This window comes from Halichoerus grypus, chromosome 1, assembly GCF_964656455.1.
Source record: "Halichoerus grypus chromosome 1, mHalGry1.hap1.1, whole genome shotgun sequence".
Taxonomy (NCBI): Eukaryota; Metazoa; Chordata; class Mammalia; order Carnivora; family Phocidae; genus Halichoerus; species Halichoerus grypus.
The window spans coordinates 206,794,318-206,821,643 of NC_135712.1; the positions used below are offsets into that span (position 1 = coordinate 206,794,318).

Here is a 27,326-nt window from a genome sequence, read left to right on the forward strand (position 1 = left end):
GCAAGGGCTGGGGGCGGGGCCTGGACTCCTGCCCAAGACTGGGAGGCTGCCAGTTCAAGGCCAGGATGCCTGGACACCCCCGCCCCGCAGTGCTGGGTGAGGAAGCCAGGTCAGGGAGACAAGTGGGCAGGGTTGGGATTTGGGGATGGAGAAGAGGCTTCCAGAACACCTTTATCTCCCGTGAGAGAGGGTCTGAGGCCTGCCTGGATGCGGGCAGGCCCTTCACAGCCATGACATCCCAGTGAGCTGCCCCTGCTACCCGAGGAGGGGCTGTGAGACCATGGGAGGAGCTTCCAGGAGGTCCCCTTTGGTCCAACGTGCCCAGATGGGTGGGTCTGTCTGCCAGCTGGGGGTGGGAGTTGGCAGTGTAGGCCAGAGGGCCTGGAGGGGCGGCCAGGGTGCAGCTTCAGTCCCATACAGCTGGCTCGGGGGGAGGTACCTTGACTGGCCCCTCTCGGGGACAAGCCCTCAGCCACCAGGAGGAGGAGAGGGGACCTGCCCAAATGCCTCTCCTCCTGGGCCTGCTGGGGCCTTGCCCCCGCCTCACTCTCCCTGTTCTCCCTAGGCTGGTGGGCCAGGCCGTGGCGCCCACCTGCTGATGTGGGGCAAGGCCCCCGGCACAGGACACTGAGCGCCCCGAACACGCCCCTGGCCGCCGCCATGGCCCGCCTGGCCGCAGTGCTCTGGAGTCTCTGCATCACCGCCGTCCTGGTCACTTCGGCCACCCAAGGTAGGTGCTGCTGGGGCTGGGGAGGAGCTGTGCCTCCAAAATGCAGCTGGGAGGGCAGAGAAAATGTTGAAATACCTCCCATGCACTTGGTGAAGAACCGCAGTCCCCAGCTCGCCCCAGGCCGCGGCGGAACCAAGCCAGAAGAAGACTTGGTAATCGCACCTCCCAGCACCACTGAGCGGTCCCTGGACCAGCCCCTCACCCCCAACACCCGGGGCAGCAGGGCCCATCCTGCCAGGGGTCCTGGAGCCTGGGATGCGGGGTGTGGCCTCCTGGGACCAGGACCGGCCTTCCCGGTGAGCGATACACCCCTGTCTTATGTGTGTGTCTTTCTCTGTGATTACATCTCTGAGGCTCTCGCTGGGAAGAAGGCTTAATTAAAGCATGCCCGCTGACGTTTATTTAAAAACAACTAATTACCCGGCTCGGCCCTATGCCGGCCCCAGGATCCTGCACATGCAACAATTAGTGCCCCGAGCCTGCCCGCCCACCTCCACCAATCACTCAATTATGGTCCCCGCGGCGGGCCCAGGCGGGGGCAAGGGCAGGGCAAGAGGAGAGGCAGAAAGAAGGGGCCTGCTGGCCTTGCCCCTAGCCCTGGGCATGCCCCCAGCCGGCACCCCCCAGCTCTGTCTGGAGAGCACTGTTGAGGGACTCTGCTCCCCAGTGTCCCTTCACTAGCCCAATACTCCCGAAAGCCACAGAGGTGGAGGGAGCATTGCTCCGCCAGGCCCCGGGGCCTTGGCCCTGCTCTGGGCAGCTGACGCCTTCTGCTCTCCCAGTGCCCACGTTCTCTGCCCATCCAGGTCCTGTCCCACTGCCCCAGCTGGGCCGGGAGGGGCCACTTCCACCCCCAGACCCATCTGAGCCAGCCCTCCACCCCCGGCCTCCCTCCCAGGCCCGGGAAAGACTAAAATTAGCTGTGGAAGCAGATGGTGTTAGAGGAACACATGTAATACTTTCCCCCAAGTGAGACTCAACTCACCCCAAAAAACCCCCGGGGCCTAGCTGCCATCCCCCTGGGGCCCCCCACCTGATAGTGGAGGGAGCAGATCTCTGAAAGGGGTCTGCTTGGCACTGCTGCCCTAGGGCACCCCTACTTCTCTGTACCCACAAGCCACAGTCCGCACTTCGGAGCCTGTGAGTCCCTCTGCGTGTCCCCACTCCCCCGCCAGCACCCCGCGAGGCCTGGCTGGGACCAGCGTCTAAGAAGGTGGCTGACCCGGCAGCTGTGGACCACGCGGAGCCCACTCTGTCCTGTAGAGACTGGCTGCCTCAATAATTTTTTTTTAAGATTTTATTTATTTATTGGAGAGAGAAAGAGGGAGCACGAGCGGGAGAGGGAGAGAATCTCAAGCAGACTCCCCACTGAGCGTGGAGCCCAACACGGGGCTCAATCCCGGAACCCCGAGATCATGACCTGAGCCGAAGGCAGACGCTTAGCCGCCTGAGCCCCCCCGGCGCCCCTCGATAACCTTAATGATAGTGGACTCAGCTCCCGTCACCTCACTGTCCCCGTTAGGCCTTTGTCCAGATGTAACTGTGGGGGGGCCCTCGCGCCTGCTGCAGCCGTCCCGGTGCTGTGAGGTGGGAGCGGCAGCTCCTGGGAGAAGGAACCGGGGCCACAGGGGTGGTCGGCTACCGGACGAGGCCGCCGGCGGGGGGTTTAAACCCCAGCCGTCTGGCTCCAGAGCCGGAGCTGTCGGTCCTCACACGGCATGGGAGGGGGGCTGACGTGTGACCGGGCAACCCCACCGGGCGTGTTCTTCATCGTCACACTGACCCTCACCACACAGGGCGCCATGCCCGGGGCTTGTTCGGAAACGTTCTGGAGCGCGTGGACTCCTCGAGGCGGAGCCCTGGGCTGTCCGTGCTGATCGTACACCGGGGACGGAGGCCCGAGGAGGCTGGAGCTGGCTGTTCAAGCCGAGTGCGCGTCAGAAACGTGGGTGGGCACACAGGTCCGAGGCGCCTGGCCTCCCCCTGGAGAGCCTGAGTCAGCAGGCCTGGGGGTGGGGAGCCGCGCGCCGCCGGTGCTGCCGACCCCCAGGCCCCGCCGAGAGGCTCTGGCCCCGCGGACATGCCAGGCCTGTCGGCTGAGGAGAGGCCAGGCCAGGCGCTGGGGGTTCCTTCAGGACGTGAGAGCGTTTCCTCCCGAGCCGTCGCTCCCCCTTGCATGGGGTGGTGTGAAGTTAGGGAAGTACCGCAGACCACTCTCCCCTCTGACGCCAGTTACAAGTTCGGGAGTCCTTTAGACCACCCTCGGATTTGGTGATTCCCTAGAAGCATTCCCAGAATTCCCAAATGCTGTTACACTCACGGGGACAGGTCAGTACGGTGAACGGTGACAGATATCGTCAGCCGAGGGCACAGGTGTGTGACCGCATGCGCGGTGCGCTGCCAACCCGGGACGCTCCCCTGAGCCTCGGGGTCCAGAGTAGACATGGTGCCCACCCACATGACTGACCTCAGTCCCCAGCCCTTCTGGAGGTCAGCTGATACCCAAAAGCTCCTACTCTCATCGTCGGTGTGCTCATTTGCTAGGGCCGCTGTAACAAAGGACCACAGGCCGGGGGCCTTCGACAACAGAATTGTATTGCCCTACAGGTCTAGGGGCTGGGAGTTCAAGACCAAGGGGTCGGCAGGGTCGGCTCCTTCTGAGGGCCGTGAGGGAAGCTGCTGTTCCAGGCCCTCTCCTGGGCTTGCAGCTGGCCATCTTTCCCTGTGTCTCCACACCGTCTTCCCTTTGTGTGTGTCTCTGTGTCCAAATTTCCCCTTTTTATGGGACATTGGTCATACTGGATTAGGGCCTACCTTAACGGCCTCATTTCAACTTGATCACCTCTGTTTCAAATTTGGTCCCGCTCTGAGGTACGAGGGATTGGAACTTCAGCATATGAATCTGAGGTGGGGAGGACACAGTTCAACCCATCACAGGAGTATAGGCCATCTGGCCTGGCCCGAGGCCCCCAGGTAGACAAAGACGCTCATCGGGCAGGACACCCCCAGTGCTTAGAGGCACCTCCCAGGAGCCGAGGGCAAAGACCTGACCGCACAGGTGGGCACACCGAGAAGCCCATTTGACAGATGAAAGAACGGAGGTCCGTATAGCCCACGTCCCGGATACAGCCAAGCTGGAGGGGGCTTCTCCTCAGCGGGGTCTTCCCTCCCTGTAGGCCTGAGCCGGGCCGGGCTCCCATTCGGGCTGATGCGCCGGGAGCTGGCGTGCGAAGGCTACCCCATCGAGCTGCGGTGCCCAGGCAGCGACGTCATCATGGTGGAGAACGCCAACTATGGGCGCACAGACGACAAGATCTGCGACGCCGACCCTTTCCAGATGGAGAACGTGCAGTGCTACCTGCCCGACGCCTTCAAGATCATGTCACAGAGGTGAGGGGCCCCACCCCACCGGGCTCCTGGGAGGAGGGCTGCAGGCGGTTCCTGGGGGCCCTGGGTAAATGCCCGTCCTCCACGCGGCCCCTGGCCCGGGCACCCTGTTCCCCCTCCGCCTTCCTTCTAGGCGTCCAGCCCCTGTTTCCTGAGCACCCGCTAGGCGCCAGGTCCCATGCACACAGCCGGGAAGACCCAGCCCCTCTTCCCCGGCAGCCCGCACCCACTAGGCACCTCCAGAAGCTCGTTCCAGGATTCGTGGGGGAGGGCGTGGAGGTCTCGCAGTGTAAAAGCAATTAGCAGGACAGGGGGAAAGTGTCACGGGAGCTGAGGGAGAGCCCAGAGGTCACGCAGGCTTCCCAGAGCAGGTGACGTCTGAACACAGATGACAGAAGTGCACGTGAGCGTGAGAGAAAAAGTGAGTGCCTGAGTGTGCGAGGCTGTGTGTGTGAGTGGGGAGGGGATGCCAGGCAGAGGGACCGTGCGTGCGAAGCTGCAAAAGCCTTCCTCACACCCACTGCCGGCCACTCAGAGCTGGTCAGCTCCTCCTCCACAGTGCACCCAGATTTAACCGCCCCTGGCGCCGCCACCCCCCGGGCTTGCCGCACTGTCTCCTGCCCCGACTTGCCTGCCTCGGGCTGTCCCCCACACAGCAGCCAGGGGGTGCCTGTGAACACCTGAGGGGCACCCACCTCACTCAGAGCAAAAGCCTGTCTCCCCTGAGGCCCACAAGGCCCCGCGCGCGCGCTCTGCCCTGTGCTCTGCTCCTGGCCTCCCCGTCTCCACGCTCCCCCCCACTCAGCCGACTCCAGCCGCCATCGTCTGCCGCGGCCTCCTCTGGGTCTTTGCACCGGCCGTTCCCCCTGCCTGGAATGCTGTTCCCCGACACCCGCATGGCTCACCCCTTCCCTTACCTGACTATCCTCTCGGCAAGGCCTGTCTGACCACCCTCTCTAAAATCGCAGCCCCCCCCACCCCGACTTCCTAGCCCCTTCCCTGCTTTATCTTCTAGCCCTGATTACCATCCACAGTTGTGTGGAATATTTTGCCTCTTTATCATGTTTGTCTTTCCTCGTGGGGCCATCAGCCCCACGGGGACAGGGTGCTGGTCCCCCGCCAGATGCACAGCAGGCACTCACTGAGTTTTTGCTAAACGGCCGAGAGAGGGCAAGGTTCCCTCCAGGACCCAGAGCGTAGAACGGAAGAAGGAGAGGAGGGCTGGAGCAAGCTCTGCAGCTCCTTGAATGCTGGCAGAGGATTCTAGAATAAGGCACTGGGCAGGGTCACGGAGAACATCCAGAGAGTTTTGGGCAGGGGACCGGCGTGGTCAGGTGGCTCAGACCAGTGGGCCAAGTTGGAGCCACCTCGTTCCCTGTCCCCCACCTTTTCTCCCTCAAACGTGTGCCCCTCCAGCAGTCCTCGCCCTCCTCCCCCTTCCCTGACACCCCTGCATGAGAGCCCCTAATCCAGCTTCCCGGCCTTTGCTTAGGCTGTGCCCCGTCCCCCTTGGGACTCCCCTTCCTCCCGCCTCCTGCCTCCAGCTTTCTCCCTGCCCACCTCATGCCTTCAGCCCCGGCCTCGGGGTCTGCGGGGTGCGCCACGGTCTCCCCAGCGGCCAGCACAGCAACTGGCCCGGCTCTGGCATTTGTGGGTTCTCGGTCCCAAAAGGGGGAACGCTGAACAGTGTGGTTCCGGGGGCCCAGGGAGTGAGAGGCCACCGCTCTGCCACCTTAAAGCCTGGAGGCGAGGCTCTTCATGTTAGTTCGGGTACAGCCCTGCTGCTCTGACGGAGACACCACAGAATAGGCAGAGTGACCTTAAACCAGATCGGAGGGAGAGACCCTCAGCCCTCGCTTCCCTCTCTTGGGGGCTCCCGCACCCAGCCCTTTTAAAGGCCACCTCGGGCCCATGCCCACCTCCCTGGCCGGAACTCGGTCACGAGTAGTCAGCTGCAGGGGAGGCTGGGACGCGCGGTGTCCAGCCCTTGTCTCTTCTGGATGTTGAGGTGACAGTCACATAACACATTCGTCATTTTAAAGCGAACGATTCAGCGGTAGTTAGTACATTCGCAGCATGGTGCAACCACCAACTCTCTCTAGTTCCAGAACATTTCCATCTTCCCGACGGGAAATGCCATCCCCGTGAGCTGTGACCACCACCCTCCCCTCCCCCAGCCCTGGGCAGCCACTAATCTGCTTTCTGTCGCTGTGGCCCAGCCCGCCGCAGACATTTCGTACAGATAGGATCATGAAACGGGGCCCTCTCTGCCTGACTTCTCTTGCTCCACGGTGTCTTCGGGGCTTGCCCATGCCGTGGCCCATCAGAGCTTTCCTTCTGATGGCCAAATAATATTCCACGGTGTGGACGGACCACATTGCTTAGCCATTCCTCTGTCAGTGGACACTTGGGTTGTCCCTACCTTTTGGCAACTGTGTAAATGACGTCGCAGAGAACATTCACGAACGAGCAGTTGTTTGAGCCCCTGCTTCCGGGTCCTTGGCGAACAAAGCTAGGGATGCAGCTGCTGGGTCACAGGCAACTCTGCTTCACCTTCAGAGGCCAGGGCTGAGGTTTTAAAGAAGGGGATTGAGGTGGGCGGGTAGGAGCAGACCCTCGTTAACTAACGTCCTGGCCCTGTGCTAGGGCCCAGAGCCCTCGGAGAGACAGACGGCAGAGGAGAAACATCTTTTTGTTCGTACGTAGGCCTCCCTTTATATGTTAGCCAGGCTCCTAGAAGTTGGTGGGGACTCCGAGTCCCCGGGGGGGAGTGAGAATGGCTTGGGCGTGAGGGGAAGAGACTGCCCCGTCCTCACTGCAGATCCTCACAGCAGCGCCACCCAGAGCGCGGGACCTGTCTAAGGCCCGGCTGGGGGGGGGGGGGACACAGACGGGCGCCGTGAGCATCCCATTAGCAGCATGTTGGCTAAGACACCGCCTCGTACGCGCGCCTTCGCGTCTTACTCTTCAATGAACGGCGAGGGGCTTTCCAGCCCATTTAGGACAGATGCCAAGGACGCGATGGCATCAGTGACACGCAGATGGGCTGTGAGGCCGGGGAGCTGGGGACACAGTTTATGGGGCAGAGTCTCTGGCCCAGCCCTGAGCTTGCTGCCTGGCCGGGGCCCAGAGTCGAAGCCTGGCTGGTGCGAAAGAGAGCAGGCAGGACACAGAAGATGATGCCCCCACAAGGCCCCTGGCCTTGGTCGCCCCAGTTCCTTCTCCATTTGGGAGTGCTCATTCCTCTCCTGACCCTGAATGTCCGCCCCCGCCCCCCAGTTCTAGGCCGGTCTTTTCCCAGCTCCTCGTGTCTTCTCTGCAGGTGTAACAACCGCACCCAGTGCGTGGTGGTTGCTGGCTCTGATGCCTTTCCCGACCCCTGTCCTGGGACCTACAAGTACCTGGAGGTGCAGTACGACTGTGTCCCCTACAGTGAGTCATCTTGTTCCTCGTGCGGACACGGGCCCTTCCCCCTCCCAGAAGCAAGCGAGGAGGAGACACCTTGGCCTTACACACACACACACACACACACACACACACAGGGCCAAGTTAGGACCAGGCATGGGGGGGGCAGCCGGGCCTGCTCCCTCCCTCACACATTCTCTCCTCCCAGACCCCCCCTCCACAGTCAGTCCCTGCCCCACCCTACCCCCCACAGGTTCTGTCCCCATTCACAGGCCACCTTCTCCCACTCTTGTTACCCTGGCCCACTAGCCCTGCCCCTTCACATGTAGAAGGGCTCATTTACACCCTTCAAGGCCACACCCCAGAACTTGCTTGGTGCACCTACCTGTCTCCTGGTTCCCTGCACCTGGACCTTGCTGCCCTCCAACCTCTCTACCTCCCTTCCCTTTCTGATCACCCCCTTACGTGCCCACTCTTCCCTCTTACTCACTCCCCTTCTTTTCTCAACTCCCTCTCCTTTCTCTTGTCCCCCCTCACCTCTCATGTACTCCCAGTCCTGCCACTTCCCAGTCCTGGAAGCCGGACTCCAAACCCATGGAGTGGCAGACCGCCCTCAGGCCTGGCGGCAGATCTGGTGTGAGGGGCTAGGGGCATCTTCCACAGATACCTATCTCCTGGTTAGTGTGCCCATGACCATGATAGCACTTCCTGTCTGCAAGGGAAGTGCTGCCATGTTGGACTAGGGTGGCCCCCAGGAAGCCTGAGGAGGGTGATCTGGGGAGCCAGGGGTCTGGCTTTCTTGCATCTGGCCAAGGGGAGCAACAAAGACAGGGTCTCTCCTCCTCAGCACTATGCTCTTAACATGGCCCTTCTTTCCTGCCCTCACTGTCCCTTCCCTTCCTCCCCACCATCCATTCCCCTCCTCTCCCTGCCAGCTTCATGTAGCCAACCTGGAGGTAGGACCTCCAGGCAGATGGGGGAGGAGGCAGGGCCACCAGAGTGTCTGAGTGTGGGGGGCAGGGGCAGGGGAGCAGAAGGCCCTGTGGCCCTCCCACCCCAGCCTCCCCCCTCAACCTTTGATTTCTCCTTGCAGGTGATGACCTACGTGCTGGGGGAAACAGGATCACTTGTGTGCTTCCATAACCTTCTTTTACTCCTCACCCGTTCCTTTCAGCAGCTGAGGCCTCCAGCCGCCACCTGAGGGGGATGCCCATCTGAGCCTTGAAGCCTCCCCACAGCACTGGGGACACTCTCCACCCACCCCCATGGCCGGGGCGGCAGGGAAGGGAGGCGGGAGGCCGGGAGCATTGCACGGCAGGGAAGTCAGGCTGGGTTTGAGGCTCGGCCTGGCTCTCGGATTTTCTGACTCTGAAACTTGAGCAAATGACTTAAACTTCTCTGAGCTGCTGCAAAAGGAGGCGAGAGGCCAGGAGAGCATGCGTGTGACGCGCCTGGCCCAGGGCTGGCCCCCCGAGCCCACTGCCTGCGGCAGAGTGCTGGATGTAAACGCCCCCCAGGGCAGAGGCTTCGTCCTCAACCCCCAGCGCCCAGACCCGAGCCTGGTTCAGGACGTGCTCAGTAACGGTACGGGTGCCCCTCGAAGCCAGCTTAGCCGTGTCTTCATCTGTGACGGTGGGAGGGGGGATCCCTTCCGGGGGATGCTGCCAGGAGCAGAGAGAACGTGGGTAAAGCTCCTCGTGCGCCCCACGCCATAGGTACATATGAAAGAAACGGTGCCCACTTTTGCCAACTGTGTGGACTCAGTTGTGTTGCTTCACTGCGCTGAGCCTCAGTTTCCCCGTCTATAGACAGGGTTCTGGAAAGCCTGCCTGGGAAGCACCTACCATGGTTCCTAGCACTTAGTCACTTAGGAAGCAGAAGGCACTTAGTAGTCATTGCTTTTGTTGTGACTACTTGTAGTGATTTTTACCAGTTATTGCTGTTGGAAATGAAAAATAAAACTAATGACAGATGAGGATCACACTCCTCCTGAGACAGGTGAGATAAAGGGCAGGAAGAGCGTCCCTTGGTCCAAGTGGAGTCCAAAGCAAGTGGACACCATGCGGGTAAAGAAGCAGGACAAAAGTTAGAGGGCGCAGGGAGGAAAGAGGCATAGGGACCTCCTGAAGCTGACCCCCCCCCTCCAGTGTGGGCCAGGGGCGTGACCCACGGAGACCAGGATGGCCCAGGGGATGGGCAGCCCCCATCCGACTGAGAGTGAGCCTGAGCCCCGGGGGAGGCAGGACACACAGTGACTGTATCTGGGACACGGGGGCCACGCGTGCCCTCGACAGGCAGAACCCAGGGCTGAGGGGCTGTAGCTCCTGGTTCCAAAGGAAGGGGAACTGGAGTTCAAGGGTGACCGAAGCTAGGGCCAGAGAACAGGGAGGCGGGGTGCTCACTTGTCCCCACTGTTCGTGTTCACTGAGCACTTCCTGTGTGCCAGGCCCTGGATGAGGCGCTGGGAAGCAGCCAAACTCTCCCCTGTGGAACTCCCTGCTTGCGCCTCTAGAGAGGTGGCAGGAGAGCGAGGCCCTGGTCAGAGGTGCCCGAGGGGCCGGCGACACAGAGCCTGAAGGGGGAGCAGCCTGGGCAGCCATCTTGCCCTGGGCTTCAGAGGCTGGGGTGCCCCCAGTGCTGGTGCGGGCGAGTCGGGTGGGTGCAGGGGCCCACCGCGGGGAGGGGCAGTGGGTGTGTGGGCCTCCCCACACACACACACAAACACACCCAGACAGGCCCGACTAACGCTGGATTTGCCTTGCAGCTGAGCACATTCTAACCGTGCCCCCTTCCTCCCCTAGGTGCGCCTGCCCACCTGGCAGCAGGCAGGGAGCGCCTGGCTCCTGGGCCCCCGGGGGGGCGGGCGGGGGGGGCAGACAAACTGAGCCACAGGCTGGCCCCGGGGGAGCGTGGGAGCGTGTCTGTGCCCCCACCTGCTGTCTGTGATGTCCCCCCCACCCCAGCCTCTTCCTTCTCTGCCTTTGTCTCCCTCACCCGGCTCTCTGAGGCCCAGGGGCGCTGCCTGTCATCCTGTGTCCCACTCTGCCACCCTCTCTCTCTGTGTTGGCTTTTTCTGGGTTGTGAGGGCTTGGGGGAACTCAGCTGGACCCTAGCAAGGCCAGCACAGAAAGGGAAGGAGTTCAGCATGTTCCTTCAGCTGGGGGCGCCCAGGCCCCTGGAGGCACTGAACCCCCTCCCCCCGCCAGGCCCCTGGTTCTAGCAGGAGGGCAGCAGGTGGGTTGTGCGGAGGTGGGGGGGACTGTGTGACTCTTCCACCCCTACCACTCCCTCCCTGGTGCTCCCCTAACCAGAGCCCACCTTCCAGCTGAAGCTCCCCCCTCCCCAGCCCCCACTGCCCTGAGGGTGCCCCCACCCATCTGAGGGTTATGTCCACCTGCCTGTTTGTACACACCCCCCCCATGTCTCTCTTGGTCTCTGTCCTCGCGTGTCTCCCCCTCCCTGTGACTGTCTCCCCGACACCCTCCCCAGAGGCAGGGACTTGGGGGCGGGGGCTGAGCTGATGCTACGTTCGGGGTTGGGGAACCAGGATGAGGAAAGAAAGGAAAAGGGGGCATGTTGCCAGATAAGAAACGAAAGCAATTTAATCTTTTTTTTTCTCTTTTTTTTTCTTGCACATTTTTTTTCAATTTGTTTTCTCTCTCTCTTCCGATGCTTAAAGTAGAAGTGGAGCAGAAAGGTAAACGCACTGTTACCAATGCTAACCCCTAACTCACACTTTGTTCTCACCTGTACCATACTTATGTGACCCGCCCTCCCCGCTCGGCCCCTTCTTCTGCCCACCCCAACTGGGTCCAGTTGGTACCCCCCACCCCGGGTGTCCTCCCGGTGGGGCCAGCCCTGGTGCCGCCATGGGCGACTCCACCCGCCAGACACCTGAGGAAGCTCCTCTCTGAGCACGGGCAGGACCTTCTGTCTCTCGCTCTCTCTCTCTGCCTCGTTTTCTCTCTTTCTGTCTCCCTGTCCCTCCTTCCTGGTCCCAGCCCTTGCGGGGGGACCTGGCCTTCTCTCATACTTATTTTGCCTTCTTCAGGAGAAGTGTGTAAGCCTCCAGGGTGGGAGGGGAGGGCGGGACCCCCTTCTCTGGCTCCCGACTGGGGGCGGAGTGCACCGGGGTGAGCCGGGGGGGGGGGGGGGGGGGGGGGGGGGGAGTGGGTCTTTCTCTTCTTCTTCCTGCCCCAACTTTTGCACCACGTGTCTGGCTCAGGGGAGGCGGGATGGAGGGGACACCTTTGTTTTCCTTTTGGGGAGCAGATTCCTTCTATCTCTCGGGCTCCTGGCGGCATAAGTTCTTTCTGGTTTGGCGTTTCCAAGGCCCAGAGCTGTTTTGGAGCATGGAGCACCAGTTTCCCCCACCCCCAACCCCCATCCTTGACCGGCCGGGGCGGGGGGGGGGGGGCAGCCCTGGGGAGGGATGTAAAGCTGCCCCCAGCCCTGGGAGGGCAGTCTGCCAAACTGGGGGCGACGGGGCGGGGGTGGGCCTCACGGTGGGGGGAGCGCTGGGTGGGGGAACGTTTTCTCTGGTTCTGAAACACTTGCGAAGCTGCAGTCAGGGTTTCTTCTGGGCTGTTTTGGCTAGAGGACCAGGGAGAGGGGGGTTGGGGAGGTATAGGCTGGGTCTGGGGACTTCCATGAGCACCGTAATTTCTTGCAGGGGACCGGGAAAACTCCATGGTGGGTGGAGCTCTCCCCGGCATTTGGAGAGGGGAGGGGCTGCAGCGGAGGAACTTCCAGGGTGGGATATTGGGGATGGTCCAGACCTCCCCTGAAATTTGGGGGAAATTGACAGCTCCGAGGCTGGCCTCGGGGACAGGGCCCAGGGTGAGCCCTCCTTGCAGGATCGCTCTTGCCTTGAAATTACGGTGGTCTGTGGAGCATCCCCTTCGAGGAAGGTGGGGCGGGGTCCCTCCAAGCTGCTCCCCTCCCCCTGCCCTCCCCCATCTCAGAGGCCTGGGCAGCCAGCCCAGGCCCCGACCCTCGCTGCCCCGCCACTCTCTCTCTCCCTGAGTCTCTCTCGCACCCAGTACCAGGCACTCTTCTTACAGGCCGGTGGTGGTTTGGATACCGCAGCCCTGGATCTTTTCTCTTCAAGGGGGGGGAAGGGGGGAGGGAAGAGGAGGTGTCGGGAGCTTGGTGCTGGGGAGGGGTCCTTACTGTCAAAGGCCCCAGGCAGACCCTTCCTCATCTTCTCCCCCTTCCCCAGGGTAACCTCTAACCATGTTTTCCTCCTGCACACCCTTCTGACCAGGTCAGGCTCTGAGACCTCCCACCGCCCCCTCACACACACAGACGTGTCTGCTCAGGGGCCACAGAGCTGGCAGGGGTCCTGGCTTGGGGAGAGGGGAGACCTGGGCACAGAGGAAAAAGGTGGAGGCCAGGTGTGCTGGACACAGGGTGCAGGCCAACCCCTCAGGGCACTGGGGACAAGGAGATGGTGGAGCCCCAGGATGCAAGCCAGGATCCCTCCGGTTCCTGCTCACTTCTGGGTCCCAGGCTCCCCTCTCCCTCCTAAAACAAGGTGTGCTCCCGGCCGCTTTGCACCTGGGGCCCCTCGGGCCTAGCTGTCCCCTGATGCTGTGAAGGGAGGGCTAGGTATCCCCCCACCTAAGCCTGTCAGAGTGAGGCTGGAAGTGGGGGAATGAGGAGTGGTGCCTGTCCATGACCCTCTTGCCACTGGGGCGGCCCCCCCCCAAGCCCACACCAGGTCCCAGCCCTCCCTGTTCCCCTGGTGGCCGGCTGCTTTGGTGACAGGCCAAGCAGGAGCAGAGAATTCACTGCAAACCCTCCCCCCTGGCCTGTCTGTGGGTTCAGCAGGGAGGTGAGAGGGAGGCCCAGCCATCCTGGATGGAGGGGTATCTGGACATCACCACTCCCAAGTCCAGACCCCTACTGGGTCAGTAAGGGGAGGCTAGGAGCAGGTGGCCCTGGGATGTGACGGGGCAAGGGTGGGCAGGCCAGCGGCGGCCAACGAGATGCAGTTGAGGTTTTCCTCCTTTTCAGGGAATGGGGGGGTGGGGCGGGGCCCCCCACCTTTCTGACATCAGCGCTGCCTTGGTCCCTCCTCCCGAGCCGGGGATGGTCGCAGGTAAATCGGGGTCCGGGGCAGGGGAGGGTGGGGGGGGGGCCTGGCTGGGGCGGGCTGGGTCTTTATCCTAGCTCCTGGTTCCCTCCCTTGCCCCCTCTGAGCTGGACCTGGGACTGCCCCCCCGAGGGACCCTCAGTCGGGCCTGGGCCTTGGAGTGAATTCTCTGCTCACCCCTCTCTCCTCGCCAGCACTAACCCTTTCTTCCCAGGTGGTCTCCAGCGTGCCTCCCTTGGAGCCAGGACCTCGCCGAGGCCCCCCACCTTGTCTCTCTTCCCTCCACGCAGCTCTCCTCCCCCCTCCCCAGCTCTCCCGGGGAGGCCCCTCCTTTCCCATGTCCCCCACCTCCCCCACCCCTGTGCACCAGTGTCAGTGTCTGCTGCTGAACAGACCCCATGAGAGACCTTGCCGGCTGGGGGCAGGGCTGGGCACCCTGAGGGAGGGGCTGGACTTTTCCAAAAACCCTTCCTCACCTACTGATTGCGTGGGTACTGGGTGTGTGTGGGGGGCGGGCACAGGCTGCATCAGGAACTTTGGGTGCCTCCTCTACCCTGGACTCGGGGGGCATTCCTGACACCCACAGTGGGTACGGAAACATCACTCTACCTTGCAATTTTTGCAGGTTGGGGGGGGTGGGTGGGAAGAAAACAAACAAAAACCTGTGTCCTGGTGTGGTTGGTGAAGGATGGGACCCTGGACCCTAGCTCTTCCACAGGAGGCTTTGATGGTGGCGAAGGAGCAGGGCACTGAGTCCCTGGAATCTCAAAGCCACCAGTGAGGAGATCTTTCCGCCCCCACTTAAGGCACATGAGGAAGTCTGGGAGGGCTCTTGCCAAACCCTTTGTCCCCAGCCTGTGGGGTCTCTAGCAGCCAGGGAAGGAAAGAGGGGCACCACCTCTCCCCCCTCCCCCCACTAACCCTGCTCTTAATGGCCTCCAGGGTTCACATCTCCAGGGAGAGGGGCAGCTGGGCAGGGCAGGGGTCCCAGCCCGGAAACCCCCTTCCCATCACCAGCCCTACCAAGCAACCGTGACTGCAGCAGCAGGAGGGGACAGCCTGGCTACCCCAGGCCGCGTGACCAACTTGCCTCTTTCTCTCCCCCTCCCTCGCCTCTGCTCCTCCTCTCCCCGTGTCCTCCCCGCCCCGCCCCCCCCCCCCCGCCCGGCCCAGTCTTCGTGTGCCCAGGGACCCTGCAGAAGGTGTTGGAGCCCACCTCCACGCACGAGTCGGAACACCAGTCTGGCGCGTGGTGCAAGGACCCGCTGCAGGCGGGCGACCGCATCTACGTCATGCCCTGGATCCCCTACCGCACGGACACGCTGACTGAGTACGCCTCGTGGGAGGACTACGTGGCCGCGCGCCACACCACCACCTACCGCCTGCCCAACCGCGTGGACGGCACGGGCTTCGTGGTCTACGACGGCGCGGTCTTCTACAACAAGGAGCGCACGCGCAACATCGTCAAGTACGATCTGCGCACACGCATCAAGAGCGGGGAGACGGTCATCAACACGGCCAACTACCACGACACGTCGCCCTACCGCTGGGGGGGCAAGACGGACATCGACCTGGCTGTGGACGAGAACGGGCTGTGGGTCATCTACGCCACCGAGGGCAACAACGGGCGCCTGGTGGTGAGCCAGCTCAACCCCTACACGCTGCGCTTCGAGGGCACGTGGGAGACGGGCTACGACAAGCGCTCGGCGTCCAACGCCTTCATGGTGTGCGGAGTCCTGTACGTGCTGCGCTCCGTGTACGTGGACGACGACAGCGAGGCGGCCGGCAACCGCGTGGACTACGCCTTCAACACCAACGCCAACCGCGAGGAGCCGGTCAGCCTGGCCTTCCCCAACCCCTACCAGTTCGTCTCCTCCGTGGACTACAACCCTCGTGACAACCAGCTCTACGTCTGGAACAACTATTTCGTGGTGCGCTACAGCCTGGAGTTCGGGCCGCCCGACCCCAGTGCCGGTAGGGATGGCTCTCCCTCGCTCCGCCTCCTCGGCCCCAGGGGTCGGGGGTGGGGGGGAGCCCGCTGTGCGCTGAGAGCTGGGATCAGGAGGTGGTCCCCGGGGATCCCTGGAGGTCAGAGTCGCAGAGTCGCGCAGCGCGGGCCAGAGGCTGGTCTAAGCGGTTCCCAGTTAACCCATTCGGTTGTCAGTTTAGGAGGTAGGGAGGGCTATTACCGTTTTACAGATGAAGAAACTGAGGCACTGGGGGGGGCGGGTAGTTTACTCCTTTGAGGAGTAACTCTGGACCACGAAGTTGCACCGCCTCTCCCAGGGGCCTGTGCACTTTTAGCCCAGGAACCCTCATCAGCCGCAACCCTGGGTGGAAGCCCCGTACCCGTGAAACAGAACAAAGCCCAGCTGCCAGCACTGAGGGTGAGGGTCCCTCTGCAGTCTCTGTTTGCCCTCTCAGCGGCCCTCAGCCAGCTCTGAGCAGCCCCAGGGCGCTGGGGTGCCTGATGCAGTCCAGCCTCATTTGCATAACGGGGAACTAAGGCCCACACAGGGAAGGGACTCGGCCAGGCTACAGGGACCAGAGTGTACAGAGTAGAATGAGGATGGGAGGTGGCTGTGTTCAGACATCCCCTCCCTGGCCCGTTCTCTTTGGTTACTCTCAGACCTCAGGCTACACTCAAGTGAATTTCTACTGCCTTCTGATGCTTTACATGGTCTTGGGGGCAGAGAGAGGCCAGGGGAGATCTTCCAGACCCAGGGGGACCAGGATATCCTCCCACTTCGGGGAAGATGCTAGAATGCAAGGGACCCCATGCCTGGGCACACCATGGCGGGGCCCCGGGCATGGGGTGACCCTGTCTTGTATACCCTCTTCCCTTCCAGGCCCAGCCACCTCCCCGCCTCTCAGCACGACCACCACAGCCCGACCCACACCCCTCACCAGCACGGCCTCGCCCGCAGCCACCACCCCGCTCCGCCGAGTACCCCTCACCACACACCCAGTGGGCGCCATCAACCAGCTGGGACCTGACCTGCCTCCAGCCACAGCCCTGGCTCCCAGCACCCGGCGGCCCCCAGCCCCCAATCTGCACGTGTCCCCAGAGCTCTTCTGTGAACCTCGAGAGGTGCGGCGGGTCCAATGGCCAGCCACCCAGCAGGGCATGCTGGTTGAGAGGCCCTGCCCCAAGGGGACCCGTGGTGAGTACAGAGGCTGCAGTCACCTCACGGGCGCTGGCTTGGGGAGGGGCCGAACCTGGTCTGGCCCGGGAAGGGCCAGGGAACATCCCACCTCTCAGCTTAGCCCAGATGCACCTGTTCGCCTCCCCGGCCAGAGTGCGGGCTTTCTGAGGGCAGGGGTCACGCCTGACACCTGCAGCTGTGTTCCCAGAGCCCAGCCGAGCTCTCAGGGCCCGGGAGCAGCTCAGTGAGTCCCCCTGCCCTGTCCCCTCTTGCAGTACCAGGCAGACCATGAAGGGAGCCCACAGGAGGTGACTTGGGCCCCCGGCTTCGGGCTGAGACTGCCAGTGGCAGTCCGGAGAGCCGCTGAAGTGCCAGACGGGGTGGGGCCGGGAGCACATGCTCCCAAGTGATGCGATCCAAGGGCAGGGTCTGAAGGGGCGTAAGGGAGAAGGGGCTTACAAGATGGACTTTGCTAGAAAGTTCCATTTCTGATAGGCAAAGATGGAAGGAAGAGGAGCCAAGAGGGGGAGCTTAGAAGTAAGGGGTAGCTTATGTCACCTCCGAGTGACACCTCTCTTGACTGTCTGGCCCTCTTCATGTCTGGTCTTCCGTGTTTCCTTCACCTTTCTCTCCACCTACCTGTCCCCCTCTCTGTCATCTCCTTTCCCTGCCATGGCCCCCCCTTTCTCTCCTTCCCTGTGGCTCCCTTCTCTGTTCCTGTCTGTCTGTCCCTGCAGGAATTGCCTCCTTCCAGTGTCTACCAGCCCTGGGGCTCTGGAACCCCCGGGGCCCTGACCTCAGCAACTGCACCTCCCCCTGGGTCAACCAGGTGGCCCAGAAGGTACCAGCAGCAGCTGTCCCTCCCAGATCGGCACATTTGCTCGCACACTGGGCCCTGGGTGGCCGGGCACAGGGCACACTGGGGGCAGGAGAGCAACTGGGGAGACAAACGGGCAGGTCTGGGAGCCAGGACTGTGTGGGTCCCCTCCCTGGCCTACAGAGGGAAGAGACGGATGGGGAGGAGGAAGGGGTCAGAGAGGGAGGGGGGAGAGGGGCCAAGCAGGCTGGGCCGGTGAAAAGGGAATATGCGGGAAGCAAGATGGTCTCTGAGAGAGTCCGGGGCCCCTGCTCCCACCTCACACAGATCAAGAGTGGGGAGAATGCAGCCAACATTGCCAGCGAGCTGGCCCGTCACACCCGAGGCTCCATTTATGCGGGTGACGTGTCCTCCTCCGTGAAGCTGATGGAGCAGCTGCTGGATATTCTGGATGCCCAGTTACAGGCCTTGCGGCCCATTGAGCGCGAGTCAGCGGGCAAGAACTACAACAAGGTGGGGCACGGCACTGGGGCCAGCGGCGGGGGGGGGGGGGAGGGCTCAAGAAGAGTCCAGCCTGGTACCTCCAAGCTAGGTGGTCAGAGAGGAGAGGACTGATCCTAGGCATACTGGATCTTCCTCCTGAGCTGCCCTTGGATGGGCCTTAGGGTTGAGGGTCCCTTAGGATCGGGTCTTGCTCACACCCAGCCCTGGGTTGGTGGCAGCTGCGGAAGCGCCAGCTCTCCAGGGCCCAGACGTGTTGGCATTAGGAAAGCTGACAGCACCTCCATCTCCTTTCTCAGATGCACAAGCGGGAGAGAACTTGCAAAGACTACATCAAGGTGAGGCCCGGAGGGTTCCTGCCGGCCAAGGAGGGGGTGAGGCAGCCCTCATCACGTGGGCACACCCCACACAACACTGGGGATGGAGGCTGAGAGGAGGGTATGCAGAGTCAGAGTCCAGCCCAGGGAACTGGAGGGTGGGGGGGATTCACGGTGCCACCCCCTCACCTGCCTAGGCCGTGGTGGAGACAGTGGACAACCTGCTGCGGCCAGAGGCTCTGGAGTCCTGGAAGGACATGAATGCCACGGAGCAGGTGCACACAGCCACCATGCTCTTGGATGTGCTGGAGGAGGGCGCCTTCCTGCTGGCCGACAATGTCAGGGAGCCCGCCCGCTTCCTGGCTGCCAAACAGAATGTGGGTGAGTGCCGCAGTTGTGCCCAGGGCAAGTTCAGGTGCGAATCTTTTTTTTTCCCAAGATTTATTTGAGAGCGAGCGAGCATGCGCATGAGTGGGGAGGAAAGGGAGAGAATCTCAAGCAGACTCCATGCTGAGCGCGGAGCCCAATGCGGGGCTCAATCTCACAACCCTGAGATCACGATCAGGTGCAAATCTTGAACCATGGGGCCTGCCAGCTGGAGATGCCCTAGCCTTGGGCCTCTTGCCATAGCTGGGCCTCTGGACTGGGGACAGACCCCAACTGCATCTGCCCTGCCATCCCCTGTCCCCACAGTCCTGGAGGTGACAGTCCTAAACACAGAGGGCCAAGTGCAGGAGCTGGTGTTCCCCCAGGAATACCCAAGCGAGAACTCCATCCAGCTGTCCGCCAATACCATCAAGCAGAACAGTCGCAACGGTCAGTGCCTAAGCCCTGGGCTGGCATCCCCGCTTCACGTGTGAAGAACATCAGTTCTTACATTGTATTGGGTTGAAGAATCCGAGAAAAGGGTGGGACTCGTAACCACACACAGAGTTGTTCTCCATTCAAGCAAGCCTAACATTTCAGGGGATTTGTGGGGTCCCCCCAAAGCCCCAGAGCATAGGACACTTTGTAGTTTGCAGGGCTCACTCCTATGCAGTGGCAGTTCTCATAGCTCAGGGAGGTCTATCCCATTTGAGAGTAAGGCTCAGAGAGGTTGGGGATTTGCTCGAGGTCACACAGCAAGTGAGGTGGGGGCTGGGGACGCAGTCCTTATGTGTCCTGGCATACTGCCTTGCCATTTGGAACTGCCTACAACAGAGCAATGGTACGTGGAAGGGCTCCCAAATCCCCCTCACCTGGGCCACAGCCTGGCTTCAGAGGTCCCAGTGACCAGGATAGCTGAAGGGGTGCCGGCTCAGGACTGATGGCACACCCCACGGTGCCTGTCCTCCCCAGGTGTGGTCAAAGTTGTCTTCATCCTCTACAACAACCTGGGCCTCTTCTTGTCCACCGAGAACGCCACAGTGAAGCTGGCGGGTGAAGCAGGTACAGGCGGCCCTGGCGGCGCCTCCCTGGTGGTGAACTCACAGGTCATCGCGGCGTCCATCAACAAGGAGTCCAGTCGCGTTTTTCTCATGGATCCTGTCATCTTCACCGTGGCCCACCTGGAGGTGAGCTGAGGCGTCCCCACCCCCCCCCCGGGGGTCCCGCCAGCTTCCGTGTCCCCAGGCTGTATATTCTCCCCACTGTGCGTTCACCCACCCCAAGAGCAAGTTACGACCCCTCCCTGGGGCACCGGTCCCCCAACCCCCACCTCACCAGCTTGGGCCATTTGCCCCCAGAGATCCCAGACTGTCACCTGGAGCCCCCGGCACTTTTCTCATGCCTGTCACCATCCCCATAGCTGGGTGTGGGGGCTGGAACGGGACTCCCTGGATCTGACTGCCCGGCCACCACCACACAACAGGCCAAGAACCACTTCAATGCTAACTGCTCCTTCTGGAACTACTCGGAGCGTTCCATGCTGGGCTACTGGTCAACCCAGGGCTGCCGCCTGGTGGAGTCCAACAAGACCCATACCACGTGTGCCTGCAGCCACCTCACCAACTTTGCCGTGCTAATGGCTCACCGAGAGATCGTAAGCTGGCTGGCGCTCCGCTCCTCTGGGCAGGCCCTCTTGCTGGCCTGGCTTTGCATGGCATCCTAGAGAGCGCTGCATGGGCAGTGCCAGGGAAGACCAGCTTCGTGGGCATTGGGGGGGTGGCACCAGTCTTGCTCGGGGCAGGAGGCCACATGTCTGGTTCTTTCTGGTCATGGTCCCACCTTCTCCCAAGGCACTGTGGAGAAGCAAGTTGGTGTCACCTTTGTCATCTCTCCACAAGCCTCCCAGAGCATGAGGAAGTGAACGTGCCACCTACAGAAGGGCAGGGGCCAGCAAGTTGGCCAGGGGGCAGAAGGCCAGAGGGGCAGCCCCGGTGGTGCTCATGGCCTGTGGCCTTGCCCGCCACTAGCACCTGGCTGAGCCCAGGGTGAGCCTGGCCATGTACAAGGCCAGAGGTGCAGCGTGCGTCCCCTGCTCCTATCCCCCAGTACCAGGGCCGCATCAATGAGCTGCTGCTGTCGGTCATCACCTGGGTGGGCATCGTGATCTCCCTCGTCTGCCTGGCCATCTGCATCTCTACCTTCTGCTTCCTGCGGGGGCTGCAGACCGACCGCAACACCATCCACAAGAACCTGTGCATCAACCTCTTTCTGGCCGAGCTGCTCTTCCTGGTCGGGATAGACAAGACTCAGTATGAGGTGGGCCAGGGTTTAGGGGCAGAGGCAGGTGGGAGGAGAAGCAGCGCTGGCCTGGGTAGCCCCTCCTCACCTGTGGTGCCCCTCCCTGCTGCCCCCAGATCGCTTGCCCCATCTTTGCGGGCTTGCTGCACTACTTCTTCCTGGCTGCCTTCTCCTGGCTGTGCCTGGAGGGCGTGCACCTCTACCTGCTGCTGGTGGAAGTGTTTGAGAGCGAGTACTCCCGCACCAAGTACTACTACCTAGGCGGCTACTGCTTCCCGGCCCTGGTAGTCGGCATCGCGGCGGCCATTGACTACCGCAGCTATGGCACCGAGAAGGCGTGAGTGTCCCCCCTCTCATCCCCCGGGGTGTCTCCTGCCTGGCTCCCTGCTCAGCAGAATCCCTTGGGCCAGGACCCTCAGGACAGTGGCCTTCCTGCTCGTGAGGTCTAAGGCCACAGTCTGCAGAGTCCCCGGGGGCTAGGATGGGAGGGAAGGGCTTTCCCCGCCTCTGTCTACCCCAGCCCCGCTTCCTTTATAGCTGCTGGCTCCGAGTGGACAATTACTTCATTTGGAGCTTCATTGGACCAGTCTCTTTTGTTATCGTGGTAAGTGGGAAGGCGGTACTATGTCTCCCTTCTTCACGCAAGCTAGCCTTGACCCCTGAGCCCTGCCCCCACTCTCCCCAAGCCCTAAGAGGGCTGGTTTGAAAACCATCAAAACTGAGCAGCCCACTAAGAGGACAAGAACAGAGCGGGTCTGTAAAGCTCCAGCACCAAGGCCCGTCCATCCAGGAACTGTGATTTGAGCCCCTGCCTTGTGTCAGGCTGTGGGCTCTGCCCTCCCACCAGCAGGAGCCACATTAACAGACCGCTGTTACCAGTCAGCAGGCACCTGAGGGCAGGTACATCAGCAGAGGAGGCCCTGAAGAAGGGGGCATTGAGGCTGAGACTTGGGCAGGGGTTTGCACTGGGAGGTGGAGGGACCCCAAGGGACCCCTCCCAGCCTAGCCCCTCCCCTTGTCCCACCCCCAGGTGAACCTGGTGTTCCTCATGGTGACCCTGCACAAGATGATCCGGAGCTCATCTGTGCTCAAGCCCGACTCCAGTCGCCTGGACAACATTAAGTGAGCACCCCTTCCCCACCCCCCTGCCCCTCATAGCTCCGTACCAGGCCTGGTCTCTCCCAGGGCTTCCTAAAACGTGGGGTGCTCACCTCCAGTACCACAAGATGTGATTTTAAGAACAAACGTAGTATTTTATTGTGCTTGTTGTGTATCTACTTAACAAGTACTGGAAAACATGGTATTAACACATCCAATCTGTGCTTTTGGGGACATAACTTCTTAAGGTGAGGCCAAGTTGAAAAGGTAAGTCCAATTGAGGGCAACTTAAAGAGAAACTGGCAGCATAAGATAGTTTAAGGGTCTGGAAATATGGCCTAAGGCTGAAGGCAAATGACTGACCTTTGTAAAAGCCCAAACCCAGGCTGGGTGAAAGTACCACTGTGTAGGCAATTCCCCCCCACCCCAAAAGGCCTACTCACCCCAGGTGGGTCTTTGCAGATAGCATCCAGACCCACCTGAAGAGGGACACACAGCAGCGGGGGGAGGTTTCTCCATTGGCAAGGACTTTGACATCCCTGTCCCCTCCTCCTCCCCAGATCCTGGGCCCTGGGGGCCATCGCGCTGCTCTTCCTGCTGGGCCTCACCTGGGCGTTCGGCCTGCTCTTCATCAATAAGGAGTCAGTGGTCATGGCCTATCTCTTCACCACTTTCAACGCCTTCCAGGGGGTCTTCATCTTTGTCTTTCACTGCGCCTTACAAAAGAAGGTGAGGTCAGGGAAGGGGTCCAAGTGCCTGCCTTCTGTAGTGGGAACTGTGTCTGCTGTGAGGGGAGCACGGGCTTGGGGTCAGTGAGGATTTAGACAGGGGTGAAGAGGGTTCTGGAACAGAGTAAGATAGGGCAACCTGGGGGAGCAAGAGAGGAGGACGGATTTGGGGAGTTGGGAGAGCACAGGGCAGGGTTGTGGTAACAGAGGACCAACCCCCCCCACCCCCCCACCTATGATGTGGGGGCAGGAATCAGGTGTGTGGGAAGGAAAGGACTGAGTACCACCCAGACAGAAGTTTTCTACTTCAATATTTACAAGATAAACTGTGAGTTTTGTGGTTATAAAGTTTCCTTTCCAACATCCTTACAGGAGCCCCCAGGCTCACACATTCCTGCCCAGGCCTCCCTTCCCTTCCTCCCCTCCAGCCATCCTCTCCTCTGCTTTCTCTCAAACACCTAGACAGGGGCGCCTGGGTGGCTCAGTCTGTTAGGCGTTTGCCTTCGGCTCAGGTCATGATCCCAGGGTCCTGGGATCGAGTCCCGCATCAGCTCCTTGCTCAGCGGGGTGCCTGCTTCTCCCTCTCCTTCTGCCTGCCGCTCTCCCTGCTTGTGCGCGTGCGCTCTCTGATAAAATCTTAAAAAAAACCACCACCACCGCCTAGACAAGATCCTCCTCAGGGCTTGTTCCTGTTCCTCCCCAGATATCCGCAAGGCCTGCGGCCCTATTTCCTTCAGATCTTTGCTGGGATGTTTCCTCAGGGAGACTTCCCCTGGGCTATTAGAACTCACAAACCCCCACCACATCCCCCAGCCCACCAGCACTGCCTGACCCCCTTTCTGCCCATATTGGTCTGCACAGCACCCGGCAGCATCAGACATCCTACACGGTGTGCTGTTGTTTGCATCTACATATGTCTCTACCAAAATTTAGCTCTTGGAGGTAGGGCTGTGTGAGTGATTTGTTCTGTACCGTCATCCCTGGGGCCTGAACTATGCCTGGAACATAGCAGATGCTCATTAAAGATCTGTTGAGAGAGTGAATGAGAAACTCAGTGGATGTAGAGAAAGGAGGATGGCCTGAGCAGGGCGAGCGCCTGGCTGGCTGGCTGGCTGGCTGGCTGGCTGGCTGGCTGGCTGTCGGGGACAGGAGACAAGGTTTCTGAGGCTTACAGGGGCACCCACTGCCAGCTGCATGTCCTCCTCCCCCAGGTGCACAAGGAGTACAGCAAGTGCCTGCGTCACTCCTACTGCTGCATCCGCTCCCCACCCGGGGGCGCTCATGGCTCACTCAAGACCTCAGCCATGCGGAGCAACACCCGCTACTACACAGGGACGCAGGTACCCGGGCAGGGCTCCCTGGGGCTGAGGAGGCAGGGCAGCACTTAGCCCAGGTCCCTAGTGGTGCTCAGCAGGCCAGCGGCCCCAGAAAGATCCTGGAGGGTGGGTAGCCTGGGGGGGAGGGGGGGGCTCACATCTGGGCTGTGTCCCCAGAGCCGAATCCGGAGGATGTGGAATGACACCGTGAGGAAACAGACGGAGTCCTCCTTCATGGCAGGCGACATCAACAGCACCCCCACCCTGAACCGAGGTGAGATCGCGTCCCTTGCCCTTGGCTCTATCCCTCAAGATTCCCGGACCAGTGGCTCTGGGCCACCTTGTGACCTCTGATGTTCTGGATAGGTACCATGGGGAACCACCTGCTGACCAACCCCGTGCTGCAGCCCCGTGGGGGCACCAGCCCCTACAACACCCTCATCGCCGAGTCGGTGGGCTTCAATCCCTCCTCACCCCCTGTCTTCAACTCTCCAGGTGAGAGTACTCTGGTACAGGAAGAGGGTGACAGCCCTGGTCAGGGAGTGTGGTGGGGTCTGCATCCTGAGGGTCTCTGCTTGGGGCATCCTAGTGCTTCCTGAATTGGAGCTTGGGCTTGATTCCAAGCACATGCTCACCTTCTCTCTTTTCCCTCCTGGCTGGCACCTACAGGGAGCTACCGGGAACCTAGTAAGTGTGACTTGCCTGGTAACGTTTCTGAGGCCGGGAGGGGAATGCGATAGTGGCCTCCTGGGATAACCTCACTCAGAGAGGAGAATTCGGGTGCCCCACCCCCAGACCTCACACACATACAGCTGGAGGGGGTTATGTTTGGCCCTCAAGTAGGCAATGAAGGTGATGATGGTCAGAGCACAGGAAATGCAACTGGGCACTAGGCCTCTTCACACTGCTGAGATTCTGAGCCTCCAGCTGGGAGGAGACCTAGAGGGAGCTGGTCCCCACCCCCATTCCCCCAACGTGCTGCTGGGCTGGTGTCCCCACTACGAGTGAGGAAGAATGGGAATAGGAGATCCCAGCCCCCGGGGAAGCAGGCACCCCCTCTCCCACGTGCCCACACCCCGGTCACTGCCCATACTCCTCCTGAGCTGGCCCCCTTTTGCCGGCAGAGCACCCTCTGGGAGGCCGGGAAGCCTGCGGCATGGACACACTGCCCCTCAACGGCAACTTCAACAACAGTTACTCCTTGCGAAGCGGGGATTTCCCTCCAGGGGACGGGGCCTCTGAGCCACCCCGAGGCCGGAACCTGGCCGATGCTGCTGCCTTCGAGAAGATGATCATCTCAGAGCTGGTACACAACAACCTGCGGGGCAGCAGCAGCGGGGCCAAGGGCCCCCCACCACCTGAACCCCCCGTGCCACCTGTGCCAGGGGGTGGTGGCGAGGAAGAAGCAGGCGGGCCCGGGGGTGCTGACCGGGCAGAGATCGAACTTCTCTACAAGGCCCTGGAGGAGCCGCTGCTGCTGCCCCGGGCCCAGTCGGTGCTGTACCAGAGCGATCTGGATGAGTCGGAGAGCTGCACTGCGGAGGATGGGGCCACCAGCCGGCCCCTATCCTCCCCTCCAGGCCGGGACTCGCTCTATGCCAGCGGGGCCAACCTGCGGGACTCGCCCTCCTACCCGGACAGCAGCCCCGAGGGGCCCAGTGAGGCCCTGCCCCCACCCCCGCCTGCACCCCCTGGCCCCCCTGAAATCTACTACACCTCGCGCCCACCGGCCCTGGTGGCCCGGAACCCCCTGCAGGGCTACTACCAGGTGCGGCGGCCCAGCCATGAGGGCTACCTGGCGGCCCCCAGTCTCGAGGGGCCAGGGCCCGATGGGGATGGGCAGATGCAGCTGGTCACCAGTCTCTGAGGGACCTCATGGACCAGGGGCTGGTGGCCCAGGCCGGGGAGGGAACCCTGGGTGGGGCTCCGGTGGGAGAGGGAGACTCATGGAGGCAGTGGCTGGTGGGCCACTCTCTCCAGGTGCCCTTCAGCCGTGGGCCCTCTAGGCCCCTCAGGAGCTCTGCCGTGGGGGCCTGTGGTGCAGGGTTCACAGACAGGGTTTCCTACCAGCCATGCGCACCAGCTCGATTTGGGGGAAGTGCAGGAAGGAGGAGCCAAGAGGTCCCCAAGGGAGTAAGGAAGGAGAAATTGGATGGGTGCAACCCACTCTTTACTTTCCCCCTCCCCTACCTTCTTGCCCCCTGGAGTGAAATGAGGGCTTTGGTTTCCTGGGCCCTGCTGGAAGGAACCTGTCAGCTGCTCCTCTCTGCAGCCAGAAATGCTGCACCAGGAAGGAGCAGTGGGAGCAGACAGACAGACAGGTTCCTCTTGCACTACAGTTCCCTACTCCTGGAGACTGGGGCCTCTGGCCTGAGAGAAAGCCCCAGGGCAAGCGGAATGGGCGATTGTGGCTGCTGGTTTAAAGGTGGAACTTTCTCTGAAGCTCCTTCCCTCTGCTCTTTGTCCTTGCCTCCCCAGCAAGCCTGCCCATCAGCCTCCTCAAGTGCACCCAGTGACCCCCTCCCTTGGGGTGACTCCTGATGAAGCACAACTCCCCTCAGGGCCCCCAGCCCACAGGGGTGGCCATATTCGGGCAGTTCCCAGTCCTGTGGGCTCGGCTATCTGGGGAGCAGATTTTGGGTCTGGATCTCCCTGGGGAGTGGGTCCTGGGCTTGGATCTTTCCCTAGGGGGCCATCTTACCCCTTCCTCTCTCCTCCTCCTCCCCCATTGCTGTAAATATTTCAACAAAATGGAAAAGAAAAAAAAGAAAAAAAAAAAAGAAAAAAGAAAATCTCATCACTTGAAGCCACCGGGAGCCTGTGGCCCAGCCAGCCCGGGGCTTTCTCCGGAGCAGAGTGGCGCCGCCGGGCCCTGGCAGCCAGGACTTCTCTGTGTATGTGTGCATCCCCAGCCGGGGTGGGCGGGCCGCCAGAGCAGCTTTTTACAATCCAGAGACAGAAAACAAAATCTAGAAGCAACAGCGAAACAAAGAACCTGTTTCCTTCCCGGCACCGTTTCTGTCGCCTCTTTCCCTGCTCCGCCTGTTCCCTGGCATCAGTCAGCCCTCCTGGGGCGTGTACCTCACTGCCTGCCCCAGGACCGGGGCTTGTCTCCCCTCC

The 27,326-nt window shown here is 61.6% G+C and overlaps 1 protein-coding gene and 1 long non-coding RNA gene across 9 annotated transcripts in view; one reads left to right on the plus strand and one right to left on the minus strand.

Annotated features, from left to right (window-relative positions):
• Positions 1-27,326, minus strand: part of LOC118519203 (uncharacterized) — a 41,912-nt gene continuing 14,586 nt past the window's right edge. The window contains exons 2-5 of one of the 3 annotated variants that reach the window (XR_013441046.1): positions 22,771-22,878; positions 20,914-21,052; positions 20,412-20,619; positions 1-776 (exon numbers count right to left, since the gene is read on the minus strand). This is a non-coding gene — a long non-coding RNA (uncharacterized LOC118519203). Of the gene's footprint in view, positions 777-19,638; positions 20,620-20,913; positions 21,053-22,770; positions 22,879-27,326 lie in introns of those variants that run through there. The other 2 variants (XR_004909052.2, XR_004909051.2) reach the window with 2 other exon arrangements.
• On the plus strand, positions 596-26,998 carry ADGRL1 (adhesion G protein-coupled receptor L1). 6 transcript variants are annotated; one of them, XM_036066520.2, is made up of 23 exons: positions 596-730; positions 3,907-4,120; positions 7,440-7,549; positions 11,202-11,219; positions 14,793-15,593; positions 16,469-16,783; positions 17,503-17,606; positions 17,910-18,095; positions 18,383-18,421; positions 18,598-18,781; positions 19,094-19,216; positions 19,739-19,953; positions 20,250-20,420; positions 20,873-21,082; positions 21,181-21,401; positions 21,602-21,668; positions 22,095-22,186; positions 22,723-22,891; positions 24,102-24,230; positions 24,384-24,480; positions 24,573-24,701; positions 24,876-24,893; positions 25,331-26,998. In XM_036066520.2, exons 1-23 carry the CDS (start codon positions 661-663, stop codon positions 26,071-26,073), a joined length of 4,425 nt encoding a protein of 1,474 aa, XP_035922413.1. In that variant the 5' UTR covers positions 596-660; the 3' UTR covers positions 26,074-26,998. The 6 variants fall into 6 exon arrangements, with proteins under 6 accessions (XP_035922413.1, XP_035922410.1, XP_035922412.1 ...); XM_036066517.2 differs by having other exon boundaries at positions 11,205-11,219; XM_036066519.2 differs by lacking the exon at positions 24,876-24,893.

Coding starts and splice junctions, on each gene's coding strand:
- ADGRL1 (XM_036066520.2), top strand. CDS start 661: ATGGCCCGCCTGGCCGCAGTGCTCTGGAGTCTCTGCATCACCGCCGTC. Junction 18,782..19,093: donor GGCTGCCAAACAGAATGTGG/GTGAGTGCCGCA, acceptor CTGTCCCCACAG/TCCTGGAGGTGACAGTCCTA. Junction 24,231..24,383: donor GCTACTACACAGGGACGCAG/GTACCCGGGCAG, acceptor CTGTGTCCCCAG/AGCCGAATCCGGAGGATGTG.